This window comes from Rhipicephalus microplus, chromosome X, assembly GCF_043290135.1.
Source record: "Rhipicephalus microplus isolate Deutch F79 chromosome X, USDA_Rmic, whole genome shotgun sequence".
Lineage (NCBI taxonomy): Eukaryota > Metazoa > Arthropoda > Arachnida > Ixodida > Ixodidae > Rhipicephalus > Rhipicephalus microplus.
This window is the reverse complement of record NC_134710.1, coordinates 297,846,522-297,862,999: the sequence shown is the minus strand read 5'-3', so window position 1 is coordinate 297,862,999 and position 16,478 is coordinate 297,846,522. Positions and strand designations below refer to the sequence as shown.

Below are 16,478 nucleotides of genomic sequence, written 5' to 3'. Positions count from 1 at the left end.
GAGTGACACGTCTTCTTCCTTCTCTGTCAACCCTGGCGGTCGTGCCGGCCGCGCATACCAGCTGTTGTGGGCCCATACGCAGCAAGGGTTGCATGCAGTGGCGTAACATGGGCGGGGGGGGGGTAGCAAGAGGGTACAAGTGCCACGGGCACTACACAAGAGATGAGGCACAGGGCCACGTCAAGCCAGCATGTGCTCCGGGGCGCTAGTGCCTCGAGCACCATAGAAAGGTCGCCCTTACAGGTTAAAAACCAGTGGGGTCATTCCACTACGCCGTTACAACAGATTGTCGGCAAGGGGTTCAAAAAAGGCACCCACCCCCATCAATCCTCACCAGCACTTGCCCTCACCCAAGCTAAAGCAGGGCTCTCACACTCCCGCAGCCGCGGTGCAGCGCTGGCTTGCACCCCCTAGTGAAAATCCTGCCGATGACCAGGTTCCAACACCTACTTTCTCAATTTAAAGGGAATGGAGCCCATTCTTTTTAAGAAACAAAACACAATCTTCTGGGAGCCCATGGCTTCTGGGAAGATGCTGTTCATATTAAGTCTATTAAAAGCAATAAGATGAATAGGTCAGTGATAAGTGCAAACCTACTTCCACATGAGCATGATTTTCCCCATGAGCATACCTATCCCTATTCAAGGCTGTATTCAAAACCTTTTTCTGACATTCTGACTTCCCTTTGTTTGTGATGTGGAACTAGGCTAGCGAAGTGAACAAAGACAAAGGGCAGAATAAGAACAGCCGGCCTGCAGCAAGGGCATTGTATCCTATTGCTCCTCATCACAATGGCGCAGTCTACGACCTACAAACCATAAGCGCGTCTCTGTAGGGCATCGCTACTGCTGGCTTTTCTCCTCGCGAACGCCGCTCACGGTACGACGATCATGGAGCCGACAACCCTCCTACAGCCGGGGAAACCTATGCCACTATTCGAGGCCTTCTCGATGGCTCTAGGTCAGGCTTGTCTTAATGCCGCCAAGACCGATGCATGGCCTACCATTCATCGGCAATGCCCTTCACGCTTCCCGCAGCGACAACGTTCCACTCAGTACTCCATCGGTGCCACAAGCACTCAGGGGCGCTGTCCAAGCACTCTCGACGAAAGATACCACCGCAGTGGAGTAGTACACTATATCTTCGGACGTCACCCTTTGCTCCGCATGCGGGTCCACCTGAAAGCCCCGCCGAGCTTTCCCGAACCATCGCGCGACTCCGCGTCGTGATCAACGCCTTGGCAGCATCGACCTCAGTGCTCTTCCCTGCGGTCTTGCCAGACAACACGGGATCGATGAGGCATTGGCCGCAGCCGCCTCACAAGACCATGGAGGGAGCTCACACGAGATCCACATAAAGCTCTGCTACACTCTCACAGAGCTTTCTCACCAACTCGGCTGGCTCGTGACGACATGCTCCGAAGTTTCGCCGGCCGTACCAAGATCACTGGCAGCCTTGGAGCTCCCACATTTTCGCGGCTTCCAGGACGACGCCATCAACTGGGTCGACACCGTCAACGCCCTCGGCACTGGCAATGCATGGACTGAAGAGCAGATGTGGGTCATGACCATAGATCGCCTCCGGAATGCTGCTGCGGCGTGGCACCGGTATGAAGGCGTGCGGCAGCAGTCCTGGGCAGTCTGGAGCACCAAGCTCATAACTGCTTTCGGACGAAGTGACTATCCCATCTCCACGACCACCCAGTCCAGCACGACTGTTACCGAGGATGGTGCTCGGGAGGAGACCTACCTCGAGGATGCAACTCTACATTGAAGGTTCCCGGCAGCCAGTCAAACCAACTGCTCTGGTACCAACATACTTCAGAACCCAGGTTCAACACATCCGGCCAGAGAGTTTGTGTCATCGTGTCACACCCTAACATTTCGGAGAGACGCCGAGACCTCATCGCAATCACCGCAGCCACCAACACGACCTCCAGGCTGACCAACGCAAAAGCATATGGAGGCGCAGGCTGGCTGTGTGACGGCGTCAGTTTCCTTATATACAAGTTGACAGCGAAGAAACAAGCACCACTGCAGTTTCGACCCTCACTGCGAAGCCACATCCCGGGAAGTCACGGCAGTCATTGGCCGAGTGGGCGGACGTCTGCCACGTGTTAAGCGTCGCCTCCTTCAAAGAAGTTGAGGTGCCTATTCAGGATGAAGTCACTGTCAGGAAAGACCTGCCGGTGCAGGTTATACCTTCAGTTATCGACATGACATCTGACAAACAAGACTCTTCTGCAAGTGAAGCTATAGGCAGCTTGAAAATCAGGCTGACAAAAACAGCGTTGCAACAGCACTAGTTGCCTCACAAGCTCATAAAGGCACACCAAAGCTCCTTGACATACAACAAAAGCAGCGCAGACGTCGCCGCTCAATGCAGCCGTGGGTGGTGTAACGCGCACGATTTCCAGCGCTCTCTACACCACTGCAACGGCACAACCAAACCGACCAGATGCAACCAATTCAGCCACTTTGCTGAAGTCAGTATATGCTGCTGGCGCCATCTTTTCTAAGTAACTAGCGTCGACCCCCGCGTGGGCGAGGTCTGCACCGACCACCCCGTCACAGCCAGTGTCGCCTCCAGAAGGCACCACTGCTAAGGCGATCGCGGTGAGGCTTACTGAACGCCAGCAGCAGCGGCCCAGCAAGGACATCCTAGAACTCCGACCACTACCACACAGCCAGTGCCGGCTACCGAAAGCTCTTTTGGCGTATTTCCAGGCAAAGTACCAGCACGGCCGAGCTCTGTCACTCCGGAATAGCCAATGCCACCCACTGGAGGCGTTGTCAGCAGCCACCAGGCTCGCAGTCGGGGCCGAGTATAACAGAGAGCAACGCAAGGGTTCGAGCTTGAACTAGGCTAGCGAAGTGAACAAAGACGAAGGGCAGAATAAGAACAGCCGACCTGCAGCAAGGGCGTTGTGTCTTATTTCTCATCATCAAAATATATACAAAAGCAGTGATATCAAGGCGGATGAAGGTTGAACCTCCCTCCACTCCTAATTTCGCCGCTGAACTTATCGCTTGAAAGGTCCGTTTTCTTTTGGTTTGGCCTAAGCCACCTATGTTTTTCCCCTCGTATATAACCTTAGTGAAAATCACAGAGGAAGCACTGCCCACAGTCTTGTTCTGCTGTGCTGCGATCTAGAAGCTTTTTACCAACTCATCAAAGATATATATGTCAGCCTCCAAGCTTACGGCGAGCTTTCATGGGCAGACGTCGGGATGAAACGATGATACGATACAACAAAGTACGGGCTATCTTGCAAGGCTTCATTCTTATTTTTAGAATGAGAAGATCCTTCACAGACTGCTTTCTTCCGTCAAATTGCATCAGCCCACTCCGTTGCCGATGCGTCACCCCGCATCGGCACTTACCCCCAGAAATTTTCCTCGATCAGCGTGCATTAGATGGCGTTGACTATGAGAAATGATGTCACCCAAAGTAATCTTCAACACGACTTCGGGGTGTTCATGTTATCGCGTGGAGAGGGACTTGTTACGTGTGAACTAAATGTAGCTCACCAAATTAACATTTGTGTTCCTAGTCCACAGAAAAAGTTGTCTTCTCGGAAGTGCTTGCATCAAACGCGTGTGCAGGACATAGATTCATAGCTCTTTCTAAGCAGGCTTTATCAGACATTGTGGTGGTGCTATCACTACAGTGTCTAGAAATATACTGCCTAGTGTGCTCAGCGCGTGCATTCCGTACAAGAGAGGGTGGCCCCGCATCTGATGACTGCACTCAGATGCCACAATCGGCGCTGCGTGTCGAGAGGGTGCACGGGCGCGCGCAAACCCTCTCGTCCTGTTGCTGCCGGAGCCTCGCCGCGTTTAAAATCAGTGTGTTACAGCTACCATCTGATTTACTGAGAAGTTCAACCGCGTCATATGTACACAGCAACACCCTGAGATGTTAAAAGCTAAGCAGCAATGCAAAGAAAGGACGTGTATTGTGCCGCTGTGTCAAAGAAGTTATCGCTCGAACAAGGAAAAGGTGTCTTGTTCCCTGCCCTAACGGATCCAGCGCCTTTCCTGAATGAAAAGGTAATCAAGTGGGCAGACAGAAGGCTGAATTCGAAGGCTGTCGTGTGTGAAAATGATTCTGAGAGTGACTCCATCGAACTATCTTTTTGGATTAGGGTGAACAGTGTCGGGAACGAAATCACCGTTTAGGCATAATTTCAAATATCAATAATTATCTGAAAAAATTGAAAATATTATTTCACACTTTATACACACAGTTTTTTTCTCATTTCGACGTTGGACTTCCTTTCCAACAACGTTTTGGGTATGATATGCGGCGAGTGTCAAATTGTTCATTGGCATGTTCTCATTCTTTGTTTTCACTCGAATCCTAATGGAATGCAGGCTAAGAGGTAAAATATTTTGGGTCTTCTGTGAAAATTCTTGCTCTCAAGAACAAAGCACATTTTAAAAAATAACTCTGGTGGTTATACTGTCAATGTTTTTTTTTTAATAATTGCTTTGCGTACTGCAACCACTTTGAGCACCTATCTATCTATCTGTCTGTCCGTCTATCTATCTATCTATCTATCTATCTATCTATCTATCTATCTATCTATCTGTCTGTCTGTCTGTCTGTGTATCTGTCAAATCGCCTACGTCTGCGTGCCCTCACGATCACCCCCTTAACTTAGGGTAATTCAAAATTAGTGTGGGTGGGTAAGCCGGTTTGATGAATATGACTCTGTGATCCTGACATGAATAATTTTACAGTCCCGTCACGTGCGCCATCAAATCCTTCTCGCCACATCTTTTCTTTTAACGCGTGAGCGTTAAGCTGGCATTGGCAACGTTGACCCTACGAATGCAAATAATACACGTTTGTGTCCTAGCAGAGAAATCGAAGCCAAGCCATCTCCATGGAAACCAGGTATTCTAGTACAGAGCCACGCCAGGTCTTCGAAATAACTTGCAAGAAGAGCCAAACGTTCGTGAAACGCCAACGCTGGTTCCAGTGTTGACTATCCAATTTCTCGCATATATATAGCGTCACTTCATAATGTTTCACTTAATAAAAAATTACAACACAGTCACCTTGCATAGCATTGATTCCTAAGTTACGTGGGATCTGCCTGTTTTTTTTTTTTTTTGCGGGCAGTAGCGGATGTCAATATGTATGTCAAGAAATAATCCTAATTTGGTTTTGTTAAGCGCCAGTACTGTGAAATCAATCAAGTAGTTCTTATACAATAAAGCATTATGTAAAAAAAACACTGAAAATGCAGGAAAATAATAGCTGGCCTCGCGCGGCTCGGCCTCCTGCAGGCTTCGCAGCACTTGCGGAGTGCAAGGATTGAACGCAAATGCACCCACTCGCACAGCAGCGCGCCATGCGGGCGCTGCCGGCAGTCATCAGCTGCGAAGCCATCTCCTAGCCCGCGCTCAGCACACTAGGCAGTACATTTCTAGACACTGTACTATCACCCCTGTAAAGTTCTTAGTGCCTCATGGCGCGCATGTCTTGCGCAGAAGCCATATTTTGGGGTCACAACTGAGTGGTAGGTGGCGTTGCGTTCGTGAGCGTTGATCACCGCTATCATCATCATGGTTTTTGGATGGATGGATTGATCCAGCTGTGCCCTATAGATCGGGTGGTGGCTCACGCCGCCCTATCTAAAGTTAAGTACTATCAATATGGGTTTATGGATTGAATTTCACTCGCACCTTGACTGTAGCCACCAATCAGCCTCCTCCTGGTTATTTATACCCCTTTAAAAGAGCGCTGAATTCAAATTTACTCATGCCACGATTTTTGCGTCAGCGAGTAGCTATGGACCTCATAGCAACGATTCGCGACCTAAAACGCCACTGAGGGATGAATCACTGTCACTTTATTGATTTGTACCACTGGTATCTAGCACTATAAAAACCAGCCGACAATCCCGCCATTTCTAGCGCTGGGAGCGCCAGCAGTGGAGCTATCCCCGCGGTCACCTCCAGATCACGCCGCAGCTAACTATGCACTTCTCCGTGGAAAAGATTGGCGTCAGGCTCAGCTGTTCCGCAAAAATTTTGTCTGCTACGCGGACACATTCAGTTATGCCTAGTCACCTGCATTGCTGTCGTTGCCGTACAAAGTGTCGACTCGGGTTCTATACAATAGTCTGGAGCTTGTAATCCCCGTGATTCATGATGTCGTGAATTATTTTTGCTTCGATCGGCCTTTTGTAGAACAGTGATTCTGAAATGAACACTGTTCTAAGCAGCACTGCAGAGGTGCCCGAGGATGCACGCTTCAGCCATGTTCACTCGTGTGTCTCAATTAGCTATATTGGTCTGTTTTGACCTGCACAGCATTCAGGTATACGCAAAGGGGTCGATGGAAGATCGCTATCAGGAATGAGCAATAGAATACATCTTCTGCTTCTCAGGTTCTTCTGGGCGTCTCCAGATGGCCCCACCTATCCAGCCTCTCGCGGTTAACACGGTGTTACCACTTTTACGTGGTATCAAAGTCTACAGATGTACTAAAATTCAGATACCTGCGCGCCACTTGTTAGTGGTGATATCTGACTATACGCTATTCCACTTTTGATAGCTTGTGGACGTGTCGATATGTATTACATACGTGAAATGAAAAGACAACCTCATTGCGCTTTTTCCGTGCTTCAAACTAGACGACTGCAACTCACCTGCAACTCACCTGCAACTCACCTGCAACTCACAATGATTCCCTGACTTGCTGACGGACAAGCACACGTTTAATCAACCTCTTTTCCTTCGGCGTTCTTTTAAAGGTGGTTTTTATCTTGATAATTTCACGAAATCACTCAAGCCAGTGCGACGAATGTCGGACGCGACAAGCGAGTGCGTTTCTGCGCTTCGGCGCCAGTCGGCGTCACGATAAGAAAACTTGGATCGTAGATGTCATCACTACTAGGGCATCGTCACTCAGTATGGTATTTGTATAATGTATCGCACCGAACACGTAGCAGTAGTGTCGATGTTGCAGGGCAGTCTATTTTCCATTTTTACTCCTTAGCTTTTCTACGCTGTTTGACATCGAATCCGTGCGTATTTGACACTCTGCCCATTGATGTAAACAGGGTATGGCGTCATTGGTTTGCGTGTAAACGCCATCAAAGCGCACTTCACAGTTGATATATTTAGGCCTTGTTTCTGAAGGTAGGCTGTTGTGAGGGTTGCTGCCCGCTGTATTCGTGCACGCACCTGAGGGCGAGTAACTGCAGCACTCCAGAGGCAAATATCATCGGCGTATATGGATAGGCACACCGACTTTGGCAGAACCTTCACCAGACCAATGAGGGCCACGTTGAACAATGTGGGGCTTAAAACACCTCCCTGAGGTACTCCGCAGTAGGTGTAATGTTGGGCAGTTGTACCCTCATATGTTTGTACAAAGAAACCCCTGCCAGTTATATAATCTTTTATCCATTGAAACATTCGTCCACCAATGCCCATTGCTGCGAGAGAAGTGAGGATGGCATCGTGAGCTACATTATCATATGTACCCTTCACGTCAAGAAAGAGTGCCACTGATATGCGCTTGCGACTTTTTTCTTGTTGAACAAATGTCAATAAATCAAGGACACAGTCAATAGAGGAGCGGCCCTGACGAAAGCCTGCCATGCAAGAAGGGTATTTGGTGTATCGTTTCAAGTACCACTCGAGACGAAATAGAACCATTCTTTCCATCACTTTTCCGAGGCAGCTTGCGAGCGCAATAGGGCGATACGCTGTCAAGTCCATTGGTGATTTTCCCGATTTCAAAAGTGGTATTAATTGACTTATTTTCCATTCTCGGGGAACACTGCCACTGAGCCAGGAGTTGTTGAAGCATGTTAAAAGTTCTTTTCTAGCTTTTTGTCCAAGGTGTCCCAACGCACTATAAGTAATACCATCAGGACCTGGCGACGACATGCGCTTAGAAGCGACTAACGCACCTTCCAGTTCTTCCATGGTGAACCGAGTGTCCATTTCTGGTAATCACGTCTCAGGAACGATCACGGCGTCGATGCTCTCGTTCATAATATTCCCGGCAACTCTCGTGCAAAATTCTTCAGCCACCTCGAGTTCTGTTTTTCCATGATGGAGTGCCAAAGCTTTAAAAGGGTGCCGTTGTTGTGGAGAGGAGCGAAGACCACGAACTGTTCTCCAGATATATGACAGCGGTTTATGAGGGTCTAGAGATTCGCAGAATGCTTTCCAGCGTTCGCTCTCCAGTTTGTAAATGCGTCGTTGAATCTTTTTCTGTAGCCGCCTTGCTTCCCTCAGATCGTAAATTGATCTTGTGCGTCTGTATCGTCGTTCAGCACGCCTTCATATAGCTCGTAATTTTTCCAGTTCGATGTCAAACTGTGTTACTTTGACGGAAATGGTAATTAACATTTGGACGCTTGCATAGCTTCCACTATGGTATTTTCCAGGCTGCAGGCGAGGCCTTCTTGGAAAGCGTTCTCAACACGCGATGCAAACATCGATCAGTCAGTGCCAATTGCAACACCGGAAGAGAAATTTTTTATGATACCATCGATTCTCACGTAGGTGGGTATGTGATCACTCCCATGAGTCTCAATATCGCAAAACCACTTAACTTTGTGAGAGAAGCACCATCACACCAATGTCAGGTCAAGGCAACTGCCATACGTGAGACCCCGCAGATATGTGGGGGTACCATCGTTCATGATGGAAAGGTCGTAATCGGAAGCAAATGTAACAATGTTCCGGCCCCTGGCATTCATCCTAGTGCTCCCCCGGAGCATGTGATGGGCGTTGAAGTCATTGAAGGCGTTGAAGCATCGTTTCCTGGGCATAATAATCGACAGAAGTCTTTCGTGGAGCCCACATTGTGCGTACTTGAAGAAGAGACTGCTATCTATTGTGCATATCATGAAATTCTTGTGCGGTAAAGCATGGGGAACTTCTGTGGCCTCCATGCTACAGCTGTACAGGGCCCTATTTCTGGGTCTATTGCGCTACAGCTTGCCGGTACTGACTAACACTTGCAAATCGAATACTCATTCATTGGAGAGTTTGCAGGGTCAGGTACTGCGTATTTGCCTAGGACTGCCCCGATGCGCTTCTACTTATGCCACAATCATGCTTGCCAAAGACCATCCGGTCAGGACATATATAGTTGTGGATTGCCTCAGAGCGCACATTAGACATGCTAGTCGTGTCCCCGACCACCACTCGGCCCTTCTACCTTCCGGAAGACCACGTGCTACGTTTTCAGACGTCATAGCCAAGCACCTAAACAGCATTCCTTCAGGATATACGCCAGCTGCGAGAACGGCATGCCCTTTGTGGTGCCTCGACTAGCCGCAAGCACGTCTAGAAATTCCGGGAATCAAAAAGAAAAGCAGTCACTCCAGAGTAGCATTGAAGCAAGCAACACTGCTATTATTACATGAGTTGTACTTAGACCGAACGCAGATATACACTGATGGGTCCGTCTCATCCAGCAGCTCATCAGGTGCCACTGTGATTCCGGCTGCAGAAATGACAATCAAGTTTAAGTTGTCGCATATGACTACATCTACGGCATCAGAGCTTGCTGCTATAAGGGCTGCTTTACAATATCTCGTTCAAGAACGTCCAGGAAAATGGGTCATATTCTGTGATTCGAAGGCAGCGCTTCAGAGTTTGCAGTCTGCCATGCGTAGGAGGAGCCATGACCAACTGGTACAAGAAATAAGACATTGCCATCATGAAGCTCTAGCACGAGGGCATGATATTATATATCAATGGCTGCCTGGACATATCGGTATTACCGAAAATCAATTAGCCGATGATGCAGCCCGCTCAGCCCATGAAGAAACCCGTCTATTCCCGATTCCTCTATCAAGGAATGATGCAGCAAGACAACTTTACCTGCTGGTTCGAGATCTCACACGCACGTTCTGGTCGTCTACCAGCTTCCAAAGGTGTCAATTTTATGAACTGGATCCTTCGCTCAAGCTAAAGCTACCATCACAACTTTCCCGCTCCGATGCGACACTGTTATGCCGCCTTTGGTTGGGTGTTGCATTCACAAAGGCGTACTCCTTTCGCGTTGGTATGGCAGACACTCCTACATGTGACTACTGCGGAGATGAAGAGACCATCAAACACGTCCTGTGCAGCTGCGCTTGCTACGACACACAGCGATGCCAGCTACGGATGGTTTTGAATCGACTTGACCCCGGACCATTTTGTGTGCAGAAAATACTAGGACCTTGGGCATCTGGCTCAGTTACGCAGAAAGCAACTAAAGCACTGCTACTTTACCTTAAGTCAACAAACCTGAGCAACCGCCTGTAAACTTTGTGTGCTCCCCGAGTGTGCTCGTGATTGTGTGTACCTTCTCATCTTTCTGCAACCTTTTTTCTCCCCTTTATCCCCTCCCCAGTGCAGAATAGCAAACCGGATGTGCGTCTGGTTAACCTCCCTGCCTTTCTTCTCATCTTTATCTCTCTCTTGACATCGAATCAAAATAACTTCCACGTGACGGATGCCGTTCAAACTTGGCCAAGAAGACGTATGCATACCAAGCTATTGAAAGGTGGGCACATCTCGATCTTGAAATTTGATGTCAGTGCTCCTGTAAAGTCTATTTTACCTCAACTATCTCTAAACCTGAATGCTTCGAGAAATTCTGCGCCATTATCTTGAACTATAGAGTAGAGCCTTTACAGAACATTATCAAAGGTTCAGCCGTTTCCTCCTGCTCTCCACACGCACTTCACACCGTGTCTACACCTTCGTATTTGGCTCTGTACGTCTTGGTCCACAATACTCCCGTTCTGGCCTCGAACAGCAGAGAACTACCCCGAAAATTATCGTAGATCTTTTCTTTTGAGATTTTCTGCTTGAAAGTTGGGTACGTCTCCAGTGATGATTTCGTAAGCATTGCAGTCTTCCACATCTCCCTTTCTGTTCCCTTCACCTTCTTCTTAACTGATGTTTCCTTTTGGCTTGGTATTCTGCTGTTGTCTAAATACTTGCTTGGCAATTTACGAGTACGTTTCCTCAATTTAGTATCAACATTCTTTATGAACAAGTAGCTGAAAATTTTCCTAGCCCAACGCTCCTCTGCCATTTTTTTTCATTCGCTCCTCAATTTCTATCTTGCTGCTAGCTTGCCTGCACTCAAACGATGTCCATCCCATGTCACCCTGTACCCCCTGATTTGGGGTATTCCCGTGTGCTCCCAAAGCAAATCTACCTATGCCAGTTGTTTAATTTCTAATCTTGATTGAACCACTGATTCCATGCACTGTAGCAGAGCTGCGCCAGCATGACGTCACCAGGCCAAGCATCAAGCACGATGCACACGTGACCATTGCGTCACGTCTCTACTAATATAAGATCACCGTCACCTCAGCAATAAAGGCTTTTCACTGTTCGACTACCTACTTGCTTACATGGTGGCAGCGGTGCCCGTACTCCATGTCAATCCCGTCGACACTGCTTCCCCCTCCGAAGCCCTTGGATACATCCGGTGACCCATGGTTAGGATGGAAGACATGGGAAAAGTGAGTTCGAACTGTTTCGCACCGCTATTCAGTTATCAAAGCAACCAAAAGAAGTGCAAGCAGCAACATTACTCGTAATTGTGGGAGAATATGGCAAAAAGGCATACGATACTTTCAAGTTTGAGGAGGAGGCGCATAAGAACGACATTGGTGTACTGCTGCTGAAGTTCGAAAACTTCTACAAACCTGCGATTAACCTAACCTTCAATGAATTTCGCTTCGGCTCCAGAAACCAGAAAGAAGGTGAATCCTTTATTGCGTGGCTAACAGAGCTCAGGATATTAGCGAAAACTTGTGAGTTTGGGAATTTAGAAGAGCGCTTGCTTCGCAGCCGTATAATTCTGGGCATACAAGACAAAAAACTTGCAACAGCGGTTAATAGCAGAAAACCCATCGTACGAAAAAACTGTGTAAATCTTCCGTATTCATGAGCAAGGCCACGAGCAGTTTCGCCAGATCTGTGAAGGGGCGGTGATGTCACAGAACGCAGACATCTGCGCAATCAACACGCGAGCACGGCCATTCACACGGTGCAGTTGTCTGAATCACCGTGGTGAAAGCTGCCCAGCGATAGAAAAAGTGTGCAAGAAATGTGGTGGGTTGTATCATTTCGCGCATGCATGCAGGTCAGCAGCACCGCAACGAAGACAGAAAGACCCGAGAAAGAAGGAGCTACGCGAAGTGCACCTTGAGGATAACGAAGACTACCTTTTGGAAACTTTCACAGTCGGCGCAGTAGCAGCAGACCACAGGAGTGCGGTCGTTAACATTGAAGGGAAAGCATTCACATGCAAATTAGACACGGGCACCAACTGTTGTGTGATTTCGCAAAATGACGCTAAGGAGCTACCAGATAAGCCACAGCAGGCTTGCGATGCGACATTGACGGCGTACTTTGGCCACAAGACCTCGGCAAAAGCGAAAATCTGTCTGCGTTTGTCGGCGAATTCATGGACACATGAAGAATCCTTTTTTGTCGTGGAACAGAACGTACCCATCACCTTGAGTGGATCAGTAGCAGAACGCCTCGGCTTTTTACGTCGCATACAAAACGTTCATGCCGACGAGCTTTACTCGACAGCACAGCCTCACGCAGATGTCTTCTCATGACTGGGGCAGATAAAAGGTGTGGAATACACTATGAAGCTCAAACCTGGTGCCATGGGTGTCGTCGTTCCGGCACGAAGAGTCCCGGTATCCCTTCAAGACAAAGTAAAAGAGGAACTACAGTGCATGGAAGACCAAGGAGTCATACAACAGGTAACTGAGCCAACTGAGTGGTCTAGCTACATGGTTACTGTTGTAAAGAAAGACAAGGTCCGCATCTGTTTGGATCCAACTGCGTTAAATAAAGTCCTACTGCGTGAACACTACCTCATGCCAACTCTTGAATACGTAGCACCGAGGCTTGCTGGACCTAGGTTTTTTCAACGCTTGACGCGGCTTCAGGTTTCTGGCTAATCAAGCTCTCAGACTCGAGTTAGAAGCTTTGCACGATGAGCACACCATATGGCCGCTATCGCTTTTTACGCATGCCTTTCGGTATCGCTTCTGCCCCAGAGATATTTCAGGCCGCGATGCACCGTATGCTAGGACTGCCGTGTGTCGCAGTTGTCATGGATGATATTCTGCTGTGGGGAAATACTAAAGAGCATGACCACAACCTAGAACAGCTATTGTCCCGCTGTCGTGAACATAACCTACGGCTGAATTTTAAAAAAAAATGTTCCTTTTTGCAGACAGAGATTCGCTACCTGGGCCACATCTTCACCACCAAAGGTCTGAAGCTTGACTCACAACGCGTTCAAGGCATACTGGAATGGGCCCCACCCAAGAACAGTAAGGAACTAAAGGTTTTTCTTGGCACAATGAATTTCGTGCAGCGCTTCATACCCAACATGTCTGTCACAACTTCTGCGCTCTGAACTTTGCTTCGCAAAGATATCACCTGGGTCTGGACCGAAAAACAAGAAAGCTTTCACAAGTTGCAATGTCTCTGCGAACAGCGCCAATCTTGAGCCATTTCGACCCCAAGAAACAAGTGACACTTTCAGTTGATGCAAGTCAATTGGTAGTAGGCGCCGTTCTTATGCAAGATGGCCACCCCCATTGCATTTTCTTCTAGATCGCTCACAGACACCCAGGTTAATTATCCACAAATAAAGAAAGCAACCCTTGCAATCGTGCACGGTTGTACAAAGTTTCACGACTATTTGTTTGGTCAGCACGCGTAGTTGTTGAAACTGACCACCGACCTTTAGTTTCCAAATTTTCCAAACCTCTGCATCAGTGTCCGGTATACGGTTGCAGCGCATGCGTCTGACATTGCAACGATACTCTATAAACGTGACGTACAAACCTGGCAAGGAGCTGTTCCTTGCTGATGCGTTATCAAGATTTCCTAGCAAAGAACGCATGGAAGAAGAAACGGAGCGCTTTCAAGTAAACGTTCCTTACTGTGTTTCAGGTTCCGAGCAGCGTTTGAACGACCTCCTTGCCACAACAAATGACGACAGCACCTTGACAAAGCTTCGTGAATATGCCCATACTGCATGGCCCCTTACGAAGCAAGAAGTTCCTGATAAAGTCCATGCGTACTGGTCATACCAGGATGAGATACATGCGCAGGACGGCTTGGTATTCCGCAGCAAGAAGGTAATCATACCTCTGTCTAAGAGACTGGAAATGATTAACCTTCTTCACACGGCGCATGCGGGAGCACAGAAAATGAAAGCCAGAGCACAAACGGTCATGTTCTGGCCCAGTATATCGGGTGATATTGAACAGTTTTGCAAAGCGTGCAAGACGTGCCAGAAATATCAGCCGAGGAACGCAAAGATGCCACTTTTATGCCATGAAGTCCCCACTCTGCCATGGCGAATTGTGGGAATCGATTTTTTTCTACTGTGCTTCACGCCAGTTTGCCCTGATTGTCGATCTCTACTCTTTATTTTTTGAGGTGCTAGAAATGCGCACAACTGCGCGCATGCTCACATCGTGGTTCTCCGAAGTTTTCTCGGTGTATGGATTACCAGTGAAACTGTGCACAGATTATGCTCCATAGTTCTGCAGCGGAAAACTCAAAGATTATCTGAGAAAACTAGGAGTAGCGCATGTTACTTCAAGTCCCTATCATCCACGTTCTAATAGCTTGACGGAACGAGCTGTGCAGGAAGCCAAGAAGGAAGCTTCCTGCACTGTGATGAAGGAAGCTTTTAAAGAAGTGTTCCTTTAACATGCACAACTTTCATAGAGCTATTCTCGAGTGGCCCAACACACCCCGTGATGACGTGTTGAAGTCTGTGCAGAGGCTGATGGGACGTTAGACCCGGACCCTTCTGCCAGTACCAAGCAGCCACCTGGAACCCCAGACAGTGCCCAGCAGCACGGTCCACGGACGACTTCGCGACATACGTCGGAAGCAGAAAATCCACAACCGCAGCGCCAGGGATCTACCACCTCTGTCACGTGGCCAGGAGGTCACTACCTACAGCACCATCACGGGGACCTGGTCACCAGCAGTCTTCCTGCGGCCAGCGGACGAACCGCGCTCCGCAGTTTTGCAAACTGAAGACGGTAAGGAAATTTGTCGCACAAGAGAGCATGTCAGGATCATGCCAAGTCAGGAGGCCACTGCCACCATTCCAGTGCATCAAGAAGCCGTAGGACCTACACAAGTCCTACGCCGCAACACAAGACAACGACGCGAGCCTTGTTCGTGCCCGCAAGCCGAGAGACGTTAAGGCTTGTTGTTGGTCCAGGAAGGGGAGATGTAGCAGAGCTGCGCCAGCATGACGTCACCAGGCCAAGCATCAAGCACGATGCAAACGTGACCTTCGCGTCACGTCTCTACTAATACAAGATCACCGTCGCCTCAGCAATAAAGGCTTTTCACTGTTCGACTACCTGCTTGCTTACCTTCACTGGTGCCTCCTCGGTGGACCTAAGCCTTTTGCCCTCGTTTTTTCTTGGATCTGTCGCCAATGCAGTTTTCAGCTTGGCGATTCTCATCAGCAGTTCACTCTGGGCAACCATCATTTTTCCCGTTTTGCCCTCGACCTCACATTGCCTACACTTTGCGTCAGTCTCTTCTACATTCGCGTTCGCACCAGCCTCTATTTTCGAACCTACCCCACTTCCTCAACAATTACAGCTTTTTTTGTCTTGCCTTTTTGACCATTGTCCTTATGAATTGTTCTCGATAATTAAAAAACGTGGCATTCGACAAACCCGGTCCTAAGCAAACAAAATTCTAAGCTCTACTACAAAAATTTGCGCGCTCGGTGTACGTGCATGTCCACCACATGGTGGCTAGAAAAAACACACACACAAACAAGTAAATACCTGATGACTGACCCCCGAAAAAGCCGTACAATGTAATAAGTGATTGAAGGGTTTACACTGCTGCCTTATTAATTATAAATGCAAGCTCCAAACATTCCAAAAAGACTTATCTGCGCAGTCATCAGGGAGCACTCGAAAAACACGTCCATCCACTATGCCACTACAAACTCAACTCGCACAACTCCGATCGGTAGCACCGGCGGTGACCCCTTGCGGCAAGCCTTGGTGGCGGCAGAGAGAGTTGAGCGAGTCTCTTTTGTGCGTGGCGCAAAAGCCGGGGGCCCGCGTGGCGAGTCAAGCGTTGGCGACGCCGCCTTTTGTGTGATCTTGTGTTATGTTAAGTGCTGTGTAATTTTGTGTAAGGTTGTTTTACTGGGCTGATTACAATGGTTACAATTATTCGGCTGACGATATTGTCGTTTTAAAAGTAGTTATATAAATGTGTGTTGTTTGGCTTGTTCCGACCACGTCTGCTGTGTCCGTTCACTCCAAGAGCGTGGTGCTCTCCATATCGAGACCCCACACTGGCTGCCCAACGTGGAGCTATCGAGCATCAGACGACTGTGGTCACGGATCAGTACAAGCCCGAATGAACAGCGCCCATCGTAAAAAAAAAAATCGTCTG

The 16,478-nt window shown here is 48.4% G+C and overlaps 1 protein-coding gene across 3 annotated transcripts; it reads left to right on the top strand.

Annotated features, from left to right (window-relative positions):
• The first annotated feature begins 11,376 nt into the window (after positions 1 to 11,376).
• On the top strand, positions 11,377 to 15,378 carry LOC142777192 (uncharacterized). 3 transcript variants are annotated; one of them, XM_075881506.1, is made up of 5 exons: positions 11,383 to 11,509; positions 12,136 to 12,769; positions 13,249 to 13,348; positions 13,977 to 14,164; positions 14,818 to 15,378. In XM_075881506.1, the coding sequence occupies exons 2-5, from the start codon at positions 12,650 to 12,652 to the stop codon at positions 14,833 to 14,835; spliced, it is 426 nt and encodes a 141-aa protein (XP_075737621.1). In that variant the 5' UTR covers positions 11,383 to 11,509; positions 12,136 to 12,649; the 3' UTR covers positions 14,836 to 15,378. The 3 variants fall into 3 exon arrangements, 2 of the variants coding, with proteins under 2 accessions (XP_075737621.1, XP_075737620.1); XM_075881505.1 differs by having other exon boundaries at positions 14,809 to 15,378; XR_012887968.1 differs by lacking the exons at positions 12,136 to 12,769; positions 14,818 to 15,378 and having other exon boundaries at positions 11,377 to 11,509; positions 13,977 to 14,487.
• The last annotated feature ends 1,100 nt before the right edge of the window (positions 15,379 to 16,478 follow it).